The 21,851-nt window shown below is 54.9% G+C and overlaps 1 protein-coding gene across 1 annotated transcript; it reads right to left on the reverse strand.

Moving 5' to 3' along the window:
• Nucleotides 1-5,538: 5,538 nt before the first annotated feature.
• Nucleotides 5,539-21,634, reverse strand: WNT4 (Wnt family member 4). The gene is made up of 5 exons (XM_074924629.1): nucleotides 21,513-21,634; nucleotides 10,116-10,351; nucleotides 6,847-6,978; nucleotides 6,337-6,479; nucleotides 5,539-6,120 (listed from the first exon to the last, which is right to left on the reverse strand). Exons 1-5 carry the CDS (start codon nucleotides 21,587-21,589, stop codon nucleotides 5,653-5,655), a joined length of 1,056 nt encoding a protein of 351 aa, XP_074780730.1. The 5' UTR covers nucleotides 21,590-21,634; the 3' UTR covers nucleotides 5,539-5,652.
• Nucleotides 21,635-21,851: the final 217 nt, after the last annotated feature.

Genomic DNA, 21,851 nt, shown 5'->3' on the forward strand with positions numbered 1-21,851 from the left:
CTTGTGATGCCTTGCTATAACAGCTCTCGCTTGTGGTGTGTGTGTGGAGGAGCTCACGCGGGTATTTCTATGCTGTCTTGCCTCTGCTTTGCGTGGCTGCAGTTACAGTGTGACAGTGCAACAACCATCCTAGACCAGAGAGCCAGGAGGGACAAGTGGGCTCAACAGCTGCTAAGGCGTTTTGGGTGGGCTGTTTCTTTTTTTTTGCGCTGCTGAGCAACTGATTCTAATTAAGGCTTGCAATTTGTGCTTTCACTCGTGGCTGGTGAAAATCTGGAAGGAGAGGACCCCTGATGTATGATTTAGCTGCTTTGGACGGCATGGCTGGTGTTGAGCCACTATCCAGGGCAGGCTGGGGATCTGCAGTGGTGTGAAGACTCACCCAGCCAACGATGTGCCTTGCTCATGCGCTTGAGGAAATATTAATGGTCAGAGTTGGGATGGGGGAAGGAATGTCCTGCCAGGTGAGGAGGCCAGCCTAGGGGACCTCGTGGCTCCTGAGGTCCAAGCACAGGCACAAGGATGGGGTTTCTCTGTGGCCACATCTCTGGGACCCCTGAGGCTGCAGAAACATCCTGGGCATACCTGCGAGAGACGAGGAGGAGAGCGCCTGGTGCAGGCACTGCTCAAGAGGCAGATGTTAGCATGGTCCAGCCTAAACGCTGAGATGTGGGGCCTGATCCTCAGCCTGGCTCCTGCCCCTTCCTCCCCCACCGCCTGTACTGGGTGTTACAATCCAGTCTAAGGCAGGTTGCACAATTTATTTTCCTGTACTTAAAGCAGTATTTTGGCAGTCAGGGTCGGGAGGCCTCTCTGAGGAGCTCTGGCTGGGCGCCCTCCCGCTGTCACGGGATCAAGCTGCTGTCAAAGGCTCTGCTCCGCTGGGCGTCCTTCAGCATGGCCTTCTGCCACAGCTTCAGGGCTGGTGGAGGAAGTGGCCGGGCAGCCAAGACATCACTGACATCTTCAGCAAGTGTAGGTGGGAGCGATGGTCACCCCCGCATGGGTGCTCTTGTGCCAGACTGAGGTGAGACCCATCATTTCCAATTCCCGTGATGTGGCAGCTATAAGGAGGACTCATCCTCTTCTGACATCTGCCCATGCAGAAACACCCTCCTATCCTTAAAGCATCTTTTCTCAGTGGTCCCAGGCTCTTGTTTCCTGCTGTCTTCATCAGCTGGCTTCCCTACAGCCAGCGAGTAAATTCATGTGGATAAAGGGAGAGCAGGAGACGCAGGAAAATTACTGTGATCACCACTGCAGGAACATGCGAAGGGGTTTGTTGTTATGTTTGCTGATGGTGTAAGGGAGGGAAAGGATGCGAGCGCTAATTCATGCTCTGCATGAGCACTATTAATGTCACCCATGGTGATTTAATTGCCTTTGCGAGGAGAGTGGCGGGTGAGGCTGAGCATGCCCAGGGAGGAAGGATGAGATAGTTGGGAGTGATGAAAGTGTTCATGGCCAATAAAGGGCATGAGGGTGATGTGGCCAAAGCAGCTGGAGAAAAGTATCAGCTCTGCCCATGTGCTTGGCTGTGTTGTGCTCAGGCCGGAGGGTGGAGAGTTGGTAAACATGAAGCCCAGAGCATGGAGTAGCTGAGGTTGAAGGTACTTGGGGTGGGTTTTCCAGGAGAAATGGTGAATAAAAAAGGAGCAGAAGGTGGTGGTGAAGTTGGGAGTTTGGGGAGTGGGAAAAACTCATGGAGTTACCCATCTGCTGGAGCAGGGTGGGGAGGACTTGGAGGGGGTGTCCTGTTTTTGCCACGATGATCTCGAGTTGGCAGTGGGACATCCGGGAAGGTTTACGAGTGGGAGAGGCTGGGTGGAGACATCAGCCTGCGCGTCCTCAGAGGAGAGATGAGCTCACCAGGGAGAGGGTGTCAAGGGGGCCGAGGACAAGGACTGAGTGCCGAGCCTGTGGGGCTGCGACAGGGGCAAGGGCTGCAGTGGTGGGGAGAGGCTTAGCAGGATGTTCTTGGATGTATGGGGATGTGGGGGACAGGCTGAGTGGTTGGGGGCCACTGGGGGAGGAGGATGTGAACGTCTTGCTCTGGCCACGATTGCGGGAAGAGCTGGTTTTTCCCTGCACCTTGTTTCAGCATGAGGGTGAAACAGATTTTGTTTCTCTACTATGCTGGGAGGGGGTGTGGGGGAGTGGACACAGTCCCTCACCTGGGGCTGAAGCTGGAGTTGGGAGGGGAAGGGATGGAGCTGGGAGGTTGTGAGGTGGGATCCTCTAAGGGAAAAAGAGGAGCCATTTGAAGCTTTTGGGAAGCTCAGGGCTCGTTTTCTCCCGTCCTACTATCCTATTTCTGCAATAACAGTTAAACTTAAAAAACCCAGCCCTCAACCCCTGCCACCCATGGAGGCCAAAGTGAGAGAAGCCATTGGTTTTACCATGAACCCTGTGGAAAGGTGAGCACAAAACCAGAGAGCTACAACTAAAGAAAGGAGACAAGGCAGAGTCTGGACCCAGCAGCAGCCAGTGCTGAAGCGAGCAGCTCCAGGCTGTAGGGAATGGCATGAAAAGGATGCAGCTGAGTGCCCCTGGCTTGTGGAAGGACAAGGGACAACCGAAACGCACTGGCTGGGAGCAGCTTGGAGCATGCCAGGCATCTGGCACCATATCCCCTGATAACCCAGCACCCCGCAGCAAGGGACGGACGCAAGAGACAGCAGGTCCATGACTGCATCTACAGGCAGTTCTTGCCCCCTCCCAGTCCAAATGTACCTTGAGACTCCTGGCAAGATGCTTTCAGCAGCACATGTAGCAGCTGTGGCCCCTTGGCTGCAGGCAGGGGAGGAGAGCACTCTTTTAAGCAGATGAGTATCAATGCCCTCTCAACAGGAGGAAGTCACAGACTGACTGAAATCTAAGATAAGCGGCCTCTTAAGCCAGCGGTGTGTCAAGTGGTTAAGGCAGAAGATTAGCGGGCAAGCTCTCCTTCCACTGATGGGAAAGCAGCGGGAATGCAGCCTGTGGTCCAGACACCAGCATCTCCTGAGGAGGGACCTGTGGAGGGACAAGGACGGCCTTAGCGTCCCTTTTGCACTGCCGAGAGGCGCCATGGGGCACCTCTCCTCCTAGCTAAGGACTCTGAGGAGGACACCAACAACCATTAGGTGTCTGCGGCACGTGCTGGTTTTACACAGCCCAGTGGAGCCTGATTGCTGGGAGAACATGACCCCAGTGCTCATTCAGCACAAACTCATTATTTAATAGGCAAAGTAAATATGAAAAAAAGGCATTTCCTGCCCTCCCTCTGGTGCTGAAATTTACAGTTGTGAGAAGAGCTGGAGCGCTGCGGAGCCGGGGTATCTCTGGGTGACATTTACAGGACTCAGCTTTCATCGCAGCTTGAAAAAATCCTGTGCACAGAGATTATCTCCACACTGATCTGGATTGTCTTGTTCAGTTTTGGCCCTCATCCTAGATGGACAGTGAGCAGAAAACTTGGCTAATGGCCTGCGGTCTGTGACCTCCTCTGTGTGAGCTGGGAAGAGGAGGAACAGTCTCCAAGGTACTTGAGATCTTGCAGCCTTGGGGGGGCTAAAGAGATGGAGCAGGGGGTGAAGCTTAGATCCCCCTGTGAGGATTTGATGCTGCGCTCTTGACCAACCATTGAGAGAGGCAATCCCTGCTGTGGTGAGGAGATCTCTGCTTTGCACTGAAGTGGATCAACCCATGGTGGCTCCATCTCAGGGTCTCCCTGGGGTGTCAGTCCCCCTGGCACCATTTGCTGAAGGGTTTTGGAGCTGGGGCTGAGCAGGCAGGAGGGATGCACCAAGGCTTATTGGGGGGATGCCTCTGCAACCCTCCCTTGCCCTGCACTGCTTCAAGTCAGTTGTCAGCAGCCTTCCAGCCGGACGGTGTCTGGAGACCTTCCAGCGACCACAGACTCTCCCCCAGCCCATCACTGCCACAGCACAGACAGGATTTAACACACGTCTGCACGTTCCCCCAACCTTTCCCCTCTTAAGATGAAGCAAGGAAGAAAAACAAGACTGCAGGTTTGCAAGGACCCCCTCCTCCAACCTAGAGGGTGATGGTCACAGCTCTGGGCTTTTCTGGACCATGTAAGGAGCTCCCAGCTTGCACAGGAGGGCTCAGCAATGCCACCCCATGCTGAATCCTCACCGCAGCACGGGCAGATGTTCCTGTTGGCTTGAGGTGTCATTTTGAGGTTTTTCTCTGCTCCCCTTTTGCTTCTCAACTTGCAGACAAGTGGGTGAGGGAGATTGGAACTGGTTTGCTTTCCACCTCCCCTCACAGTGCCCCTCTGCTTATTAGTTCTCCAAATATTTCGTCCTGCAGCCCGGCAGCAAGGACTCTGCACTAACCCGATCCCAGGCAGAGGGGAAGCCGGAGCGGGTAGGACAGCGTGTTATCCTCATGGCATCGCTCCAGGCCAGCCTGCGGGGAGCGAGACGGGGCAGCTGGGGCCCTGCTGCACTAAATCCCAGTGGTCGGGTCACAGACGGCAGCAGCCCTCCAGCTCAGCCCTCCTCTCATGCTTCCCGAGGGCAAGACAGCGATAGCGGCAGAGCATAAGCATTGCCTTTCCCCCCAGCAGCATCGTTTCCCCACTCCCGACAATTGCTCCGCTTTCTACTTTTTGCTTTTCTCAGGACAGGGACGGTCCCTAGAGCCCTCAGGAGAACAGGCGTGTGGAGGAAGAAGAGGAGACCTGGTTGTGGGATGCTGATGAGGGACAATTATGGGACAGAGGAAAAGAAATCCCCTGGGATTTCCTCCCATCAGCTCTCAGCTCCATTAAGAGTCATTAGATTGCAGGTACCATGGATCCTCTGGACCCTCTTCACAGTTTCCAGTTGAACAAGATGCTGGAGAAGTGTGGGGAGAAGGGGGCAAGGGGAAGGGGAGCATGGTGGGACCATTGTGTCCTCTGACAGCCCTGGAGCTGCTGAGGAGCTTCTGTAAACCAGAGTGGACACAGGAGCTGCTCCTAAATCCATCCAACACCCAGGAGGCCACTGAGCATCCCACAACAGGGGGATGCAGGAATGTCCCGCATCCCCCTCACATACTGATCACCCTGGCTGGGCTCTCCCTGCATCGAGCTTAACTCCCAGGGAAGGTGCCACTCCGTCACCATCTGCCCATCCTCTGCGATGCACCTGCCTGCAGATGCTGGCTGCGCTCCATCCCCTCCCATGGCTCAGCCAAGGCAAGCAGTGTTCTGGGATGCTCAGCACATGCCTTAAATAAAAATAACTGTGATAGAAGATACCGGGTGCCTAATGCTAGCCACGGCTTAAACACCTCCCATTCGCAACGCTCCAGAGTCAGCGGGAGCTTGTCCGATGAGAGCAGGCATCACGCAGGTCCCCAGCCAGCTGCTGAGAGCAGACATGTCCCTGCTGGCACAGGACACTGAGGGGCTCTGGCTGCAGCCATAAATAAAGCAAGCAAACCAAACCAAACAAACAAAAAAAGCCAACAATGATGAATTTTTTTAAACTTTAAATATTTTTTTTCTTTAAAATCTGTTTTCCTCTGGGGGTCTGTCTCTGTAAAGAGCTGCGCTCTCCCTGCAGCATCTGGGTTACTTCCTCAGTCCTGGCCGTGGGGCAAGGGAGAAGCAGGATCAGTTAGAGAGGGGGAGGGATGGGCGCTTCCCTCCATGCATCACCGGCACGTATGGATTTCCACCACCCGATGACAGGGTTTGCACTTGACGGAGCAGCACCAGTGGAATTTGCAGCTGCATCTTTCCACAACCTCCACTTCGTCCGTATGAAAGCCCCGGCCGCAGCACATCAGCTCACAGCCATCGATGGCCTTGGAGGTCTTGTTGCACTGCCGCCCACTGGTGCCCAGCACCCCGTTCTTGAGGTCATGGTCACAGAAGTCGGGACTGGAGTCCAGGTAGACGAGGTCCTCGTCCGTGTGCGGCTTGAACTGGGAGTTTTTGGGCACCAGCACTTTGGTGGATCCGATCTCGCTCTGCTCGACCTCCGTGGCACCGTCGAATTTCTCCTTCAGGACGTTGCCCACTTTGCGGAAGGGGGGCATGGCTTTCCAGCACGTCTTGAACTCACACGAGCCTGACACGCCGTGACACTTGCACTCCACCCGCATGTTGTTCAGGATGGCCTAGAGGAACAGACAGAAGAAACAAGGTGGGACGGTCAGCTGGGGCTGAACACGGCAAGAAGGGTGCAATGTATGGGGTCTGGAAGGGTTGTGCAGAAAGCGACACTTGATGCATGTGAGCTGAGGGATTAAATGAAGCCAGAATTGCTCAAGCAATGGCTGCAGAGCCCAGCCGGGATGCTGCAGAGCCCCACCAGCTTTCCCCCTCACCATTACCTTCCTCCCTGCCTCGTTGTTGTGGAGGTTCATTAATGCTCTGTTGGAAGAGGCCCCTTTGCTCCTCTCGCGGACATCGACGAAGGACTGCGAGAAGGCCACGCCGTAGGCGATGTTATCGGAGCAGCCCGACCACTGGAAGCCTAAGGCAGAGAGCATGGATGAGACAGATGCAGCCAGGCTGTTTTCTCATCCTGTCCAGCCCTGCTCTTCCTAAAATACAGCTGACCTTGCCCCTCTTCTGTCTTGCTGCCCACTTGTGGGGCTGCTTAGGGGACTGGGGAAGCTGGGGAGTATGGCTCTGGGGGACACATGGAGAAGATGCTTTCTCTGCCCCATGGGCGATGCTCCCAGGTGCATTTTTGAGGGATGCAAGTGGACTAACAGACTAGCAGGAGGTGCGTTTTTTTAAAAATTTTCTCCTCCTTTCTGGGTGGCTCCAGAAATTGAGCATTTCTATGCTTGGCTATTTTGCATCCCCACTTGGTTGCCCCCATTTTGCATGCTCACCCTGCGGGCTGCCCCCTTGCACCGTGCGGTCACATCCACACTTGTCCAGCTCGCCGCTGCTGCAGGCTCGGGTCACTGCGAAGGCCACCCCTGCCGAAGAGATGGCATAGACGAATGCTGCCTCCCGTGTCCCTGCAACAGCACAAATGATGGTGGGAAACGTGGCAGCAAGTCCAATGCACATGAGAGGGCTTTCTGGAGGGGTGCAGCCAGGTTGCCAAAGGCTCATGGTGGGCTGTTGTGTGTGTCTCTGCTCCTCTTCCCTCCTAATGCTGGTGCTGCACATAAATCCCCTTGAAAAACTGGCTCTTGGCAAAACACGCTATGCAGACCCATTGAGTCAAGCCCTTTGCTCTGTCTCTTTGTGCTGGGTTTGCGTGGTGGGGTTTTTGGTGGTGGGAGAAGGGGCTACAGCAGCGGCCCCTGCGGGAAGCTTCTTGAAGCTCCCCCAGCTCCAAGTCGGACCCACCTCTGGCCAAGGCCAGGCCAATTAGTGATGGTGGCTGTGCTCTGTGATAACGTATTTAAGGAGGGGAACCCGGCAGGAGGAGTGGGAGTTGTGAGAAGTTATGAAAGGACACCTGTGTGAACACCAAGGTCAGTAGGAGGAAGGGAGGGAGGTGTGCCAGAGCTGGACTCCCCTGTATCCCGGGGTGAGATGGCAGGGCCCCACCACCCATGGAGGTCTGCAGTGGAGCAGAACCTGACCTGCAGCCTGGGCAGGACCCCACAGCGGAGCAGGTGGCTGTGCCTGAAGGCCAGGACTCTGAGGGGAGAAGCGGCCCCTGCTGCTGTAGTTCAGTGCTGGGCGGATTGAAACACGTGGGGGTGACCCGTGCTGGAGCAGCATGGGAACGGCTGTATCCCGTGGGAAGGACTCATGCTGGAGGAAGGTTGTGGAGAACCATGTCCCATGAGAGGGACATGGTGCTGGAGCAGGGGAGACTGCAAGAAGACCTCCCCCCGAGGTGGAAGGAGTGGTGGGACTGACTGCACGCCCCATTCCTTGCCCCTGCACTGCTGGGGAGGAGGAGGAGGAGGTAGCGAGATCGGGAACAAAGCTGAGCCTGGGAAGAAGGGAGGGGTGGGGGGAGGTGTTTTTAAGATGTGGTAACCCTTCTCACTGTCCTGCTCTGTCTGTAGTTGTTGTTAGTGTGAATTAAAGTGATGTTCTTTTTCTTCCCCTAACAAATCTGTCTTTTGCCCGAGACCATAATGGGTGAGCCTCCCTAGTTCCTGAGCCTTTTGCTTTATTTTCTCCTTGCCATTCCTGCGGGGAAAGGGGTGAGTGAATGGCTGCGTGGTGCTCAGTTGCCCTCTGGGCTCAAATCATGACAGTCTTCCTCCCGAGATAGGGTACCCCATACAAGACACTCATCCTCCCCACTCCCACAGATGCTGTTTGTTTAGTGCCAAGCCTGGACCAGTCTCAGCAGAGACACCTCAGCACTGGGAGATCATTGGCAGCAGTGAGAGCTCTGTCTCACAATAGTGAAGGAGCTGGGAGCTGCCCCACAAGGTTAAAAACATGAATGGGATGGACAAATTATAACTTGGCAAGAAGGGAGCTACAAAGGCTGTATGGCCAGTGTGGGGAGAGGTCTCCAGAGCTTATATGGAGAGACTGTCTTGCCTGGTGTTTGCAGGGCACCTCTGCCATGAAATCCTTCCTGCATCCAAAATAGTTGGGCTGCTTTCCACATCCAGGAACACCCTCTGCAGCTGCAGATCCTTGCCATCCTCTCACACAGGGTCCTGTAGCTCTCAGCACCTCCCAGATTAACCTGAAAAACCTCGCTCTGCTCCCAGAGCACCTTGCAAAACCATGCTGGTCCCCAGGGTGCAGCCCCTTCCCACCTCTTGCGTCTACCTTAGGTGGGGCCACACGGTTAGGAAGAGCTTGTTTGGGAAGTCGGGACATCCCTGGGCAGAAACACACAGGGCAGCATGGCCAGGGAGCAGCTCTTGCAACACCCAAATCCCCACCGTCCTCCAAGGCTGGTTGAGGACACGGCTCCTCTGTCTCTGAGCGAGGAGGGTTGGCATTTGGGGTAGTCCCGTGCTTGGGGTAGAAGAAGGGGGATGGCTTGTGAGCAGACATCACCCCAGCTTGCCAGCTGCACAGAGGACAGCTACTTTGGTGGTCGCAGCCCAGACTTTGGTGGCCCAGCTGTAATCTGGCCCAGGCAGCAGTGGCTGGGGAGGACCCAGCCAGCGTGGGGACTGAACCGTCTCCAAGTTAATCGAGGTTAATAGTAGGATCATGTTGGTCGGTTTGTGCTGTGGCTGCCTAAAAAGAGACGACTTTTAGTTTCTGGTATTTCTGGTATTTCCAGTCCCTGAACCTTCACAAGAAGAGATCTTCACCCCTGTGTTGAGGGGAGGAAAGTCAAACAAGGAGCCGGGGCGGGGGGGAGGCTTGTCTATGGGTCCTGGGATGGGAAGTGAGAGGGTGCATCAGTGGCACCTGAGGGGAGGCAGGGCCGCTTCGGTGGTCTCCAAGGCTTGCAGAGGGGCTTTCCTCTCGGTCTCCTCACCCCGATGCTTTGGGTCCTTGCTTGGTTTGATCACATCCCTGTGCTGTGGAACGCCTGCCTGCAGCTGGGATCAGAGGGGCTGGGGGCTGCCCTGGCCATAAATCGCCCCTGAAGGCTGGCAGCTGGGTGGTGGCGGGTGATGATGCTGTCCTTGGAGGGTCCAGCTGCCGCGTGTTTTACTCGCATCGGGCGGCAGAGGGCTGTCCTCCCAAGGTCTTGCCCACAGATGGCTCCACTCGAGAGCAGCACGCCAGGCTGGCAGCAGTCACCGCTTTGGTGCTGCCTGGAGAAGAGACTGAATAAATGCAGCCACGGCTTTGTGGAGTGAAGCTCCTGGGCTTGGCGGGGAAGAGATTAGACAGCAGGGCGACTTTAGGGTCCCCGCTTGAACTTGGCATGTCCTTGTAAGGTCCAGGCTCTCAGGATGCCCCGGGCTGGTGACTCCATGCAGTGGGCACCCGCTGGGTGTGAAAAAGGTTTGGGAGAGGGAGCACCCAGCAGCTGAGGAATTGCAAGGGTCTGGATATGCTGCCCCCAATACAGTCCAAAGAGCCCTGCTGAAATGCCCAGGGAAGACCCGTCAACCCCAAGATTCAGCACTGGGTCATTCCCTGCTCTCTCCAGCCACTGACTCAGGGGCCAACAAACAAAACCCGCCTGCAGCCCACCGGCCTGCTGTTGTAGCCATTCCCCCGTGCAACGTCACCCTAAGGACACGTCCTCCCAGCTCACCTTGTGTTACCACCTTGCCAAAGACGGGCAGGGTGTCCAGCGTGGAGCAGTTCCAGCGGCGGTTGCGGAACTGGTACTGGCACTCCTCGATGGCCAGCTGGGCCCCACGCCGCACCGAGTCCATCACCTCCAGGTTCCTCTTGCACATCTGCACCTGGCGCTGGATCAGGCCCTTCAGTTTCTCGCAGGTCTCCTCCTCGGAGATGCTCCCCACGGAAGACAGCTTTGCCAGGTACCTGCCGCAACAGCCAGCACAACTGGTTAGGAGGCAAGGGGTGGGGGAGCACCAGCCCATGTTCAGCTGGGACAGCCCACACTGCAGACAGTGAGGAGAGCTTCTCTCCTCCCCTCCACAGCAGAGGCTGGTGCCCATCTGGGGGGTCACCTTAAATGTGCCACCGCGGTGGCTCCGCAGGATGCGTTTCTGGCCAGCAGAGAGCAAGCCCAAGCAAAACAGCCATCCCTCTGCAGCCTGGCTGCCTGTCTCTTGGGGAGCCCAGCTGCTGGCTCCCCTTTGCCTCTATTGCCTGCAAGGAAGATATTTTCGGTGTTGTCTGAATGTGCCCGGTCAGGTCTCCTGAGTACCGGCACATCCAAGTGCTACTAGGAAAAGCCAGAGGTCTCTGAAGTCAGCCAAAACAAGCAGGACAGGCGCTTGGCTGCCAGCTCCAGCTGCCACACTGCTCCCGCAGCATGGCTATGTGCTCATCACCAACAAACATCGCCCTCCAAACCACTTCCCTCCTGGAGCCTGCTTTTAGCTCCCCCCGGCCCCCAGTAGGCAAGGAGGGCCTCGGGCAGCTGCCAGGTTTCCTGTCACTTGGTATTCAAGCAAGGGATTGAAGTTGGGAAGACAGAGTCAGGAGCCTGCCGTGGACAAAACCGCAGATGCCGGGCACCTCCTTCAGCAGCTTGGCTTGTGAACATGTCCGTGAGGTCTTTGCTGACCTGAAAAAGACTGGCCCAGCATGGAGGTGACCACATGCTCTGCTTTCCATCACCCCATTCTCAGCAGAAAGAGTTACAGAGCTGCTCTTGAGTGTCAGCATTAGGGTAAAGGGGAGCAAGCACCCCGCAAGCTCTTGGCATCACGGGCACGATGGTCCATCCTGTACATCCCAGTAACCCACCGTGCCCTGCATGCTTGCCCATGCCCCAGCTTAAAATCCCTGAAGGATTTTAAAATAGACCCACACAGCTCGGTCAGGCTGTTGGATAATCTCAGAGCCTCTATCTGTGCCTGTGCCAGAATGTGCTTGTTGAGACTCCCTCCTTCCCACAGCTGCTGGCACCCGGTTTAAGTGACACTGCCACCGGTGGAGCCCCGTCCTGCCACAGAGCAGGGGTATCCCCTGCACCGGACAGGCAAAACTCATGCTTTCACCCGCTGACCAGACCGAGCTTTAACGTCCCCGGGAATTGCCAGTGTCAGCTCACATTGCTACCTCATCTGCACCAAGAGATGTGAGTACCAAGCAAAGGCTTTCTGGAAACCTCATTCCTTGACTCTGCATTTCCCAGCCCTACAGAGCTTGTGGGTTTTTTTGTTTGCTTGTTTTTTTCCTCCTCCTCCCAAGTTGCGACATCCTGCTAAGGATTTTTCCTTTGAAGCACTGCTCGCCTCCGAGAAGTGACTGTGCAAAAGTGACTCCTGCTCCCTGCCTGTTCCCATGTGTACCAAGAGCCAGATCTGCTGACTTCAGCCACAAAATCAAGTTGTCACAGCCTCTTCCTCCCATTAGCCCTGCCAGTCTGCCCCAGGAGGAGAGAACAGGATTTTCTCTTCTGTGCATCAGCAGAATTATTCACCAGCTTGGTTTCACGCTTACAACTGGGGGGCCGTGGGAGATGGTGAGAAAGCTGGCTTGGCTTGCAGCGTCCGTGGGGAGTCTGCATGGCGAGCTGTCAAAAGCATTCAGCTTTCCTTGTGCGTGGAGATCACTTGATGCAATGCCTCTCGGACAGTGGGAAGTGGCAGTCTGCCGTGGTTTCAGAGCCAAGTTTTTTTCTAGCCTTTATACCAGCTAAGCATCTTTGCCCAAGGCTTTCTGCTCCTCCGAGGGCACAGCCCTGTTTGCAGAGGACCAGCCATGCACATGGCTGTCTTACAAACCCCACCGTGGACAAACCCAGGACTGGCCCCCACACCATGCAGTGAGTGTCCCTGTGCTGCGGTCCCGGACACAGGGTGCAGCAATTGATGTTCCTGCATCTCGCTGCACTTGGCTGACCCAGGATGAAGGCAGCAAACCACCCCTGGGGGCTGTGAGGATGTTTGATGCTGAGCAAACTTGGAGTGATTGTTACAGCTCTGTCCCCTTCCAGCTCCAGCCATCACTTTGGTTTGGGCATGGGGAAGCTGACACACAGCAGAGCAGTGAGATTCACCCCAAGACACCATGGGTTGGTTGATCAGCTTTGAGCCTGGAAGCCAAGGAAACCAGATTCAGCCTCCAGTACTAACCCTTTGTACTGCTTTGGCTTCCCCCCCCCCCTCCTGCAACTTAAGCAGCATTTATCATACCAGGGAACCAGCTCCTGCAAAGCAGCACAGCCGGTCCTGCCGTTGAGTCAGTGCCCAGTCCAACTGCAGGCACCTTGGCAGGAGAGAGCTTTGCCGCAGGTGTAACAGTCCCATTAATATCAGCTCTGCTCAGGATGGGGGCATCACCTCCTTTTCTAATATATTTCCCAGCTAGGTGGGATTCTCCAGGCAATGCAGAGCTATAAATTCAAAGAACACATGAAGAAAAGCATGACAAGAGCCTTTCAAGCCTTTCCAAGTAGATGCGCCTGATAAGATGCCTCCCCAACAAGCATTTAATGCTGTTTGGGATGCTAAAATGAAGGCCCAGGATGCTTCAAAGATAGCTACAACTCTCCAAGAACAGGTCTGGTAATTTGTTTTGCAAGGCAGGCAAATAAGATGAAGCTATCCAGAACAGCGCTCTGGCCTCTCCCCCACTGCAGGTCCTCTGTGCACCATCATCCCTCCTCAGCACGTGCACGTCTGCTCCTCCCTGGGGATGGGGGAAACTGTGCCTAGAACACCACAGCCCCAGACAGCCTGTTTGCTACCAGTCTCCTACATCCCATGAGCACCATCGCTGCTTTCCAAAAAAGTTTGGGTTTGTTTTGGGGGCGGGAGGCTCTGATCTGGTCCCTGGTCCAGGAGGGATGCAAGGATGCAAGGAAGGACCTTTGCTGAAGGACCTCAGCTTTGAGGCTTTCACATGGCATCTCTCCACACCCTATTCAGGGGCACCAGGCAGGAACATCTCGCTCCCTTTCCCTTCTCTGGGCCTGCTGAAAGGCGAGATAAGAGCTGGGAAACATGCTCTGCCCTCACCAGCACTCAAAGACGGTTCCACCCCACAACTCAGAGTGTTTCTCAGGGCTGTGGAGACCAAGCAAGGCACCAAACCCCTCCGCAGCATCCCACGGTCACCATGGAAACCTGGCTCTAGCACTGTAGGTTAATGAGGACTTTGTTCCAAACTTCCTTTTCCTGGACTGAGGTGGTAAAAACCGCAAAGCCTTTGTCTATCTGTACACACGGCAAGAGGCACAACAGGAGGAATCCCAACAGTTCCTGCCCTCTGCAAGGTCTCAGTGCAAATCTGCATCCTAATATCACATCTTCATTGCTGTGCAGTTGCACAGAGCTCTAGATTATGACTTAAGTCACATGCAGCCTCAGAACAGCCCTACTTGTGGAAAAAAACCCCACCAAATAATGGCATATTTTCTTCCTTTTCCAAGATTGGGCAAAGAAAGTTTCAAGGGGTGAGCTGCCTCCCAAGCCATTAGTTCAAGTTTTGTCTTCTTGCTTCATCATGGCATTTATGTTTCTTTTTCCCTGCTTTTATATCCAGGCAACTCACTTGCAGAACAAGCTCCCTTTTAATAAAAAAGTCATTGATTTAACACAGAACTAAGGGAAAGCCGTTCCTCGTTTTTCCATCCATAGATCAAAACTGAAGCCCCGCAATTTAAGGAGCTGCAGTTGATCCACCCTGCAAGATGGCAAATAAGGAAACCTCAAATCCAGGGAGCTTTGAAATGGCAGGGAGGGGGGTCAGGGGAAAGCTCTACTTAAATAAAAATAACTATAATAATTTCAGGAAGAAGAGTAATTGGTGGAATTACAAGAAGACACTGGAAGAGCCTGGTTGGCAGATAGACCCAGAAGGAGAGGGGAGGAGATTCCCTGCCATGGGAAGGTGTGGAAATTTGAGTAATTGACAAATTCTTAATAGAGGCGGGTCAGGGAAGATGTAGCAGATGTCTTGGTGAAAGCAGAAGTTTTTGGTGTTTCTTTTATTTAAACAAATCAGTTTCAAGTGCGAGAACTCCTTGTATTGTCTCATTTTGGGACTATTTTTTCTGAAGATAACAGTCAGACCCAGGCCAGTGGCATCACTGATATATCACTTAGAGATGCTGAGAAGTCAGATGAGCTCAGAAGCCTGTTCAGCAAACACTCAACCTGCCTGGGATACCTGCCTTGGCCAAGGCCACAAAAGGCTTGTTCAAGTCTAAAATTGCAAAGATGCTTCAGCTCCACTCCTCTCCGAGAGGCAGACTCTGCAAACATCTTCCCTACTTGTGGAGGAACACAGCCAGCCTGGATCAGCAGCGCATCTCAGTGCCTCTTGAGGCTGGACGTACGGTCAGCCAGCGACTCAGGGTCGTGCTTAGGATTGAGACTGCCTTGTGCAGACGGGTTTCTTCTGAGAAAGAAAAAAAGGCTTGTTTAGGACAGAAAAACCAAAAGTGCATGAAGATAGACAGATGCATGCAGACAGAGGTAGTGACCAGGCACCGCAAGGAGCCATTCTGTAGCTGTGGAGAAGGGGATCTCTTCTCCTTGTTGCTTTTCCCTTGAAGCAGAGAGAAGGCATGGGGAGATGTCGTAGGGCTGGCAGGTCAAAGGATGCTCTAGGTGAGGTAGAGAACCCTTGTGCTTTCTCGTGGTGTCACATGCTGGGCCGAGTACCACTCTCCCTGTGCCAACAGGGCCAGGCTCGTAGGTACCACCCACATCCTTGGCATGGTTCAGCAGGTCTGACAGCCCGGGCACATTCCTGTCAGGATCTGCCGGGGACCTGCAACTGGCAAGGTTGCGCTTATCCAGCTGATGGCTCTGCAGCAGGACGTGTCCCTCCCAGAGGCCAGGCACCCCCCTCCTGGGTTTAGATACCCTGCCTTTCTATCCTTTTTAAAGTGTAAACCATGATTTACAAAGTCATCGTCTGAGAGCCTGTCTGTTTTCTTCCCTGGAAGAAAAGCAGTTCTCTGGCCCAGTCCTTCCTGTCACAGTTACTGCACATTTCATCTCTTGGCTAAAATCAGGCTTTTCACACCTTAATCTCCACCTCCAATTAACAGCTGCCAAAACAGTCTCCCAAGAGGAGGCATTGCCATGCTCACCATTACCTGCCAACAGACCTGAGTGTGCAGCTCCACTGCCTGAGCTCAAAGGTGACTCTATAGCTCAAATCCTGTACCCCCACACCTCGGAACACCATGTGCACATAGCAGACACCCATCTACCCATGCGCTGGTGGGTGGTACCCTGCATCCCCGATCACAAGTTTCTGGGGACAGCGAGCTGGCCCAGCTGCTGGACACAAGCCAGTGATGCTTCTTGGCTTTCTGAGCATCACCGGGCAACATCTCCACTTTGTGGTGGGGAAGACCAGGGTGGAAGCTGGGAAGACCCTGAGAGCGGCATCCACTTTGGAAATTTGCTTAGGCCTGTGCTGCATCTTCCTTTATACATCAATAGACTCCGGGCTGGAGTACAACAGCAATGCCTTGTTGCAAGAGGAGGCAAGTGCAGGCCACCAGGCTGAGCTCTGTGGGAATTCCCCTCGTGCAGCGCTTCAGGCTAGACCTGGTTGGAGAAAATCTGATGAGTTTTTAGTTTCGATCAGAATTTGCAAATACGTGGCGAGAGAAGCCTTCTGCGGGATTAGTTTGATCTCACCCAACTTGCAACAGACCCCAGGCTGCTCTCCATCGGCCAAGATACTCAATTAATTTTTTCCCCCAAGTAATTTCATGAAAGCACAATACTGGCTCCAGTTCTGCTGAGCCAGCCAGATCCTGCACACCACCTTCCCAGCTGCAAACTTCAACAGCCCGTGGCACAGCTCCTGGAGAGCCTGGAGGATGCTGTTGGGGGTCACCCACAGGCGTGGGGGGCAGACACCCTGGGGCTGGAGCCAAACAGAGGTTTACCTGCACTTTGTATCCAGAGCAGGCTCTGCCATTTGAGCAGCCTTGGATGACTGAGATTTTTGTGGATTCCCAAGGCTTTCAAGCTTTAAGAAAAAAAATCACCAAGTACTGTAAGAGCCAGCATCCTTACATTTGTAGGGAAATACGGGAAAACCTCCTGGAAACTGTTAACCTCCAGGATTGCTCAGCAATTTCATCATTTTAAGAAAGCCCAAATAAATGGCTGTAATGCACTTCTCTCCATCTGCAAGGACGAATTAATTGAGAGGACAGTAGCTCTCAGCAGACTAACATAAACACTTTTTTTGCTTCAATGCAAAAGTCCAGTTCTGACTCACGGAGTCATAGCAAACCATTGCAAAAAAGAAATCTGCTTCTTGCTGTTGCTCATATTTGGAGCTGATCTGATTCTGCACAACATGGGGTGCAGGGTGGTTTTATCTCATTTCTATCCTCCCTAGAATAAGGCTCTGTGGCTAAAGACTGGGGTGTAGTTTTATTTGAGGCTTCTTTAGGAAAAGGCAGAAATGCCCATCACTGCTGAGGAGGCACAGAGCACCGGTCCCTCCTATACCCTGGCAAACGTAGCCAGACAGGACCAGAGGTCGGAGACAAGCCAAACTGGTTGGAAGTCCAGCACCAAGATCAGCAGAGGTCTCTTGAGTCTGCAGGATGCAACCCTTGAAGCCAGTCTATTTTCATCGCTGAGCTAAAATTAGCTGGTTTTGTCAAAAGTGGCAACACTCATAAATAAATAAGTAAATATAAATTAAAATCTATTTCCAGTGGAGGCTGCTGGTTTCAGTCTCCCTTCCCATACCCTTGGGGAATGGGTGTCACTGGTTGCATGCCCCAACCTCGTGGACCCGGCAGGATCCACAGGGCGATGCAAAGGAGCCCTGCGCACCCCAGAAGTGCAGAGCAGCTTGTCCAACCCACAGCAGCCCACAAAGCAAGGAAATTCTCCGCACCCGACCGGTGCAACCCACCATCCTGACTGCCAGAGCAGACGTGACCGGGGAACCTTCCCGACGCTGTCCTCACACCAAAACCCAAGAGCGTGGGGAGGGGAGCGGGGCTGGCAGGAGCAGCTCTGCCCTGGAGCTAAGCTGCACCTGCCAAATCAGCGGCTTCCCCACCAGGTGAAAAACGGGAGGGTCGCAACGACAATGCAAAGAATCTTGCACAAAATTAAACCAAGCCAGGCTCAAAGCAAAACGAGCTCTCCCTGCTACCAAAACTGGGGAGACTCACCTTAAAAAAAAAAAAAAAAAAAAAAAAAAAAAAAAAAAATCAACTCGGGTTTAAAACCCGAGGGATACAGATGTAGGACTCAAACACTCTTCCCAAAATCTCTACGTCGCACAATGACCCAAACCATCACAAAATGAGCATTCAGGCTGCTCTTGCAACATCCGCACTGACAAGCTGGTAGGGATGAGCATGAAGAATCGGGCCCCGAGTTTGCGAAGCACCTTGTGATGTTCAGATGAAAGGGGGCCAGAGAAACCCAAACTCCTTTTATCCCTCCCTCTCCAGCCCTCAAAAGTTACTGTTAGAGAGCAGCTGCTTAGCCCGGCTTGTTCAGACACTTGCAAGGTCTTCAAACTTTCCCAGAGTGCTCAGATTCAATTTTTTAAAGCGTTTAAAAGCCCATCTGTGTTCCTGGCCCTTTAAGCCAAGTCTCAAGCCCGGACGGAAGCTTTAAGCCCCTGTAAATAGGGGGTAGACAGAGCTGCTAGTGGCACACCCTGCTCTGCAGCGGCACAACCACATCTCAGACTATCCAGCGTACACATGGAGAGCCTCCTCCAAAGCCAGTTTTAGCTGCAAGAAAATGGAGAGTGGCTGTACTGACTATCAAATAGCTTGATACCCAGGGGTGCCCCCATAAAGGACCCCCGCCCTGCTGTATCCAAAGCTTTCCAGGCATGGGATTTGGCTCTCCTCATTCAAACCACCCAAACAGCTATAGAGCTCAGCAGCCCCAGTGCCACATGCAGTTAGTAGATGCTCACATCCTCACTCCACTTTACACATTTTCGAGTTCATCTCTTCAGGTGAGCTTCCCTCCCTCCAAAATAGAAAAATAATTGAATAAATAACTAACTAAATGACTGCTCGTCCCTAACCTCCCACTGAAACCAGAGCCCGGTGCTCCCATGCTGTGAGGTGCTCCTTTGGCTGAAACCCTCTACAACACACCCCCAGCATCAGGATGGTTTTGGACCACTGAGAGAACACGCTTCCAAATTCAACCACATTACTGCATGCGCAGGTTCAAGAGCTGAATGAAGTCTGTGAAATGTGAGTTGCTTTGGGAAGTAACTCAGCTATTTCCCCTGTATAAAGCACGTCCCTGGACTCCTCCAGAGATAAAGCAGAAGCCAGAGGGACCTTCCTGCGCACAACCAGCTAGATGTAAAAGGCACTAACTACAGCCCTTTATTTAATTTTACAATTCTGTGCCTGAAGAGGCAGGAGGAAAAGCTTTAAAACTCTCTGAGCCTCCAAGGGCAGGGCGAAAATCAAGCCTTAGGTTTTCATGAGAAGGAGGCACAGAACATCTCTTCAGATTTGGAGAACAGAGGTTTTCTGGATAGGCAGGAAGCCAAGCAGCGACTCCCCAAACTCAGACACTGAGAAAACACACCTGAGATTTGCTTCCTAACCAAAGAGAAGTAGCTCGGTCTGTTTAATGAAAAGATTTGGCAAAGTCCCTTACAGCTCAGCGGTCGCTGTAGCAGAGCGGTCCCTCCGAGTGATAGCTACAACTGTCTCCCTTTTACATGGGGTGTCTCAGAGGACACCATTTGCATGGCCAAAACGAGCCCTTCCCCACAAAGCCAGGCTTACAGAAAAACTTCAGCTCAAGTGTTGCAAGCAGCTCTCTCCGAAGTGCTGGGGGAATGCGAGTCTGGACAGGTCGAAAGAAGCTTTAGGGGAGAAAAAAAAAAAAAAAAGTCACAACTGAGCTTAATCACTAATCCAGCAGGTTTCTGGAAAAGCAAACTTCACCGTGCACTGCCACCCAGCACACACACCTATGCGCAGAAATATGTGCCCAGCACGGCTGGATCCGGCCCCGGTGTGCTGGGCGCGGGTTGGCAGCTCTGTGATAGAGCAGAGCACACCAGAGCCCACACACACGTGTGGCTTCGTGAAGAGGTACGAGGCACACTCATTCCTCGAATATCTGATAACTCCTGGGATCCTTCTAACTCTGTTTATTGCCTCCGGCAGCCTTTGTTTCTGATGTGAGAAGATAAACAATGGGAATTGTCTTAATCCTAAAGGCAAAGAATAAAAAGCACCGAGCGGGGGATGATCCTTTTATCACGATACATTTGCAACATCAAAAAAAGTTGAACCCTTTCCTTTCAAACGCACTGAAATGTATCTGCTTTTCCTCCCCTGTTGGCAGGAATGAGCCCTCCGCTCTCCCGCCGCCGAGCCCCCCGCGCCCACCCCTCGCTCTGCCAGCACGGCCGGCTGCACACAGCCCTCCCGGTCTATCGCGGCCATCCACCCTCCGCCCCAACTTCCCAAATACGATCCCAGCTGTGTGCGGTGCCGGGGACCGGGGGGGGTCCCACTTCTGTTCACCCGTGCCGGGCAGCTTATCGACCTCACTCACGAAATCCCCCTTTGCCAGGCATTCCCCTGCGCCAGTCCCAGGGCAGCTGAGGCTGCTTCTCTCCAGGGACCTGCCATCATCCCACAGCGCTCCCTTAGCAAGACTTTCTCCCTGCAGGAACAACACACCCACAGTTCCCAATATACCTTCACCAGAAGCGTGACAGCTTAAAAGACCACCTTGATAGCTGCTATGATCCACCCACCACTTGCCGGAGACGCGTGGCGCGCAAGTCGCTCCATCTGGCAAAGGAGGAGGGGAGGAGGACTAAGCCCTAACGCATCCCAGGCAGCTACCGACCTTTTCCCACGGGGAGGACACTTGGGGAATGCTGCTGACCTGGTGCTTTCCCCAGGTGCAGGGAGCATCCTCCAAAAGCCACCCACATCCCACAGCCTCCAGCGAGCCGAATCGAAAGGCAGGCGAGATGGGAGCCGTAGGTGGGTGCGGAGAGGACTCCTTGCGTAGGGGATGTGCCCACCTGAGTGCAGGTGTTGGGAGAAGCACGAGCCACTCGGGTCCTTCAGGCTGGCAGCCCCAGGGGCTCCCTGCCCGGCCGTGGCATACCTGCCCTCACCGATGGCGACCTGGGGAGGTGAGACGGCGGCAGCCCACGTTCCCAGCCCGAGAGCGGGTCGCTGGGTGCGTGCGCCAGGAACTAATTAGCCCCCACGAGCCAACAAGGGAGCAGGGGCAGCGCCATCTCCCACCAGAGTACGTTCATTAAGAGGAACCGGTGCTTTTGTTCGAAGTTAGGTGGGAAGGTGCTGTCATGCTCCATCCCCGCTGCCTTGAGTGGGGGGGGGGGTGGTCTCCCCATAAGACAGTCCCACCGCCTTGGCAAACACGCAGGAATTTTCCAGAACTATTTCCGCCCCTGTTTACCTTACACATTATTTCGGTGTTTGTTCAGCGGGTTCCCCATGTCACCCGGCTCCTCCGCGGCATTCAACAGCCCCCCAGCACCCGTCCTCCCGCTGGGGACGGGGGGCCGAGGCGCGGACAGCCCTCCCACCGCAGGTCCCCGCGGCCGGCGGGCTCGGTCGCCCCAGCCCTGCCCAGTCCTCCCCTGGGCCGCTGGCCCTGGGGCCGCACCTCACCGACCCTCGGGCCCTGCTCTGACTCGATGCCCCAACCGCCGCCCGGCCCCGGCGTGGCCCGGGGCTCACAACTTAAAGACAAAAAGGGGATGGGGGGCTCAACGACCAGCCCCTGTCCGATCAGTCTAAGACACCGGACCGGAGTGGCTGGGGAGGGCCGGCATCCCCCGCAGCCCACCTGCCCGGGGGTGCGGGCTGTGACCCCCACTGCCACCGCTCGGGGGGGTCAGGCGGGTCCCCGGCGCAGCGGGGACAGGAGCCCGATGCCCCGCCGGGTACCACGCTCATCGTTACAGGGGCTCGCGCCCCGATGCTGCTCGAACCCCGGCGGCACCTGCTCCAACCCACCCCCCCTCCGGGGGGTACCAACAAGTGCCGGCGCCCCCCCCCCCCTCTCGCCCCGCTGCTACTCACAGCCAGTTGCTGGCGTTGGCCGAGAAGGTGGCGAGAATGATGAGCAGCAAGGAGCGCAGGAAATACTCCGGGCTCATCCTGGAGGACAGGCAGGGGTAGAGCGAGCGGGGCCGGCGGCGGCAGCTCCCCCCCACCCCCCCGCCGGCCGGGGCAGCCGCCGCCGCAGGTGGGCGCCGGGCAGGAGCGGCGGCGGCGGCGGGCAGTGCCCGGTGGATGCGCCCGCGGCGGCCGCCGAGCCCGACTGTCAGCTCGGCCGGCCCATCCCGGGATGGAGCGGCGGGCCGGGGGCGGGCCGGGGGCGGGGGCAGCCCCGGGGGCCGCCCCGGCTCCGTCGCTACC

The sequence above is a fragment of the Athene noctua genome, chromosome 22 (genome assembly GCF_965140245.1).
Source record: "Athene noctua chromosome 22, bAthNoc1.hap1.1, whole genome shotgun sequence".
Taxonomy (NCBI): domain Eukaryota; kingdom Metazoa; phylum Chordata; class Aves; order Strigiformes; family Strigidae; genus Athene; species Athene noctua.

Excerpts from the sequence above, each read along its gene's own strand:
- WNT4 (XM_074924629.1), bottom strand. The coding sequence starts at position 21,589 with ATGAGCCCGGAGTATTTCCTGCGCTCCTTGCTGCTCATCATTCTCGCC. Across the intron at positions 6,979-10,115 it reads TGGCAAGGTGGTAACACAAG|GGACACGGGAGGCAGCATTC; the intron begins GTGAGCTGGGAG and ends GTGCTGTTGCAG. Across the intron at positions 6,121-6,336 it reads ACAACGAGGCAGGGAGGAAG|GCCATCCTGAACAACATGCG; the intron begins GTAATGGTGAGG and ends CTGTTCCTCTAG.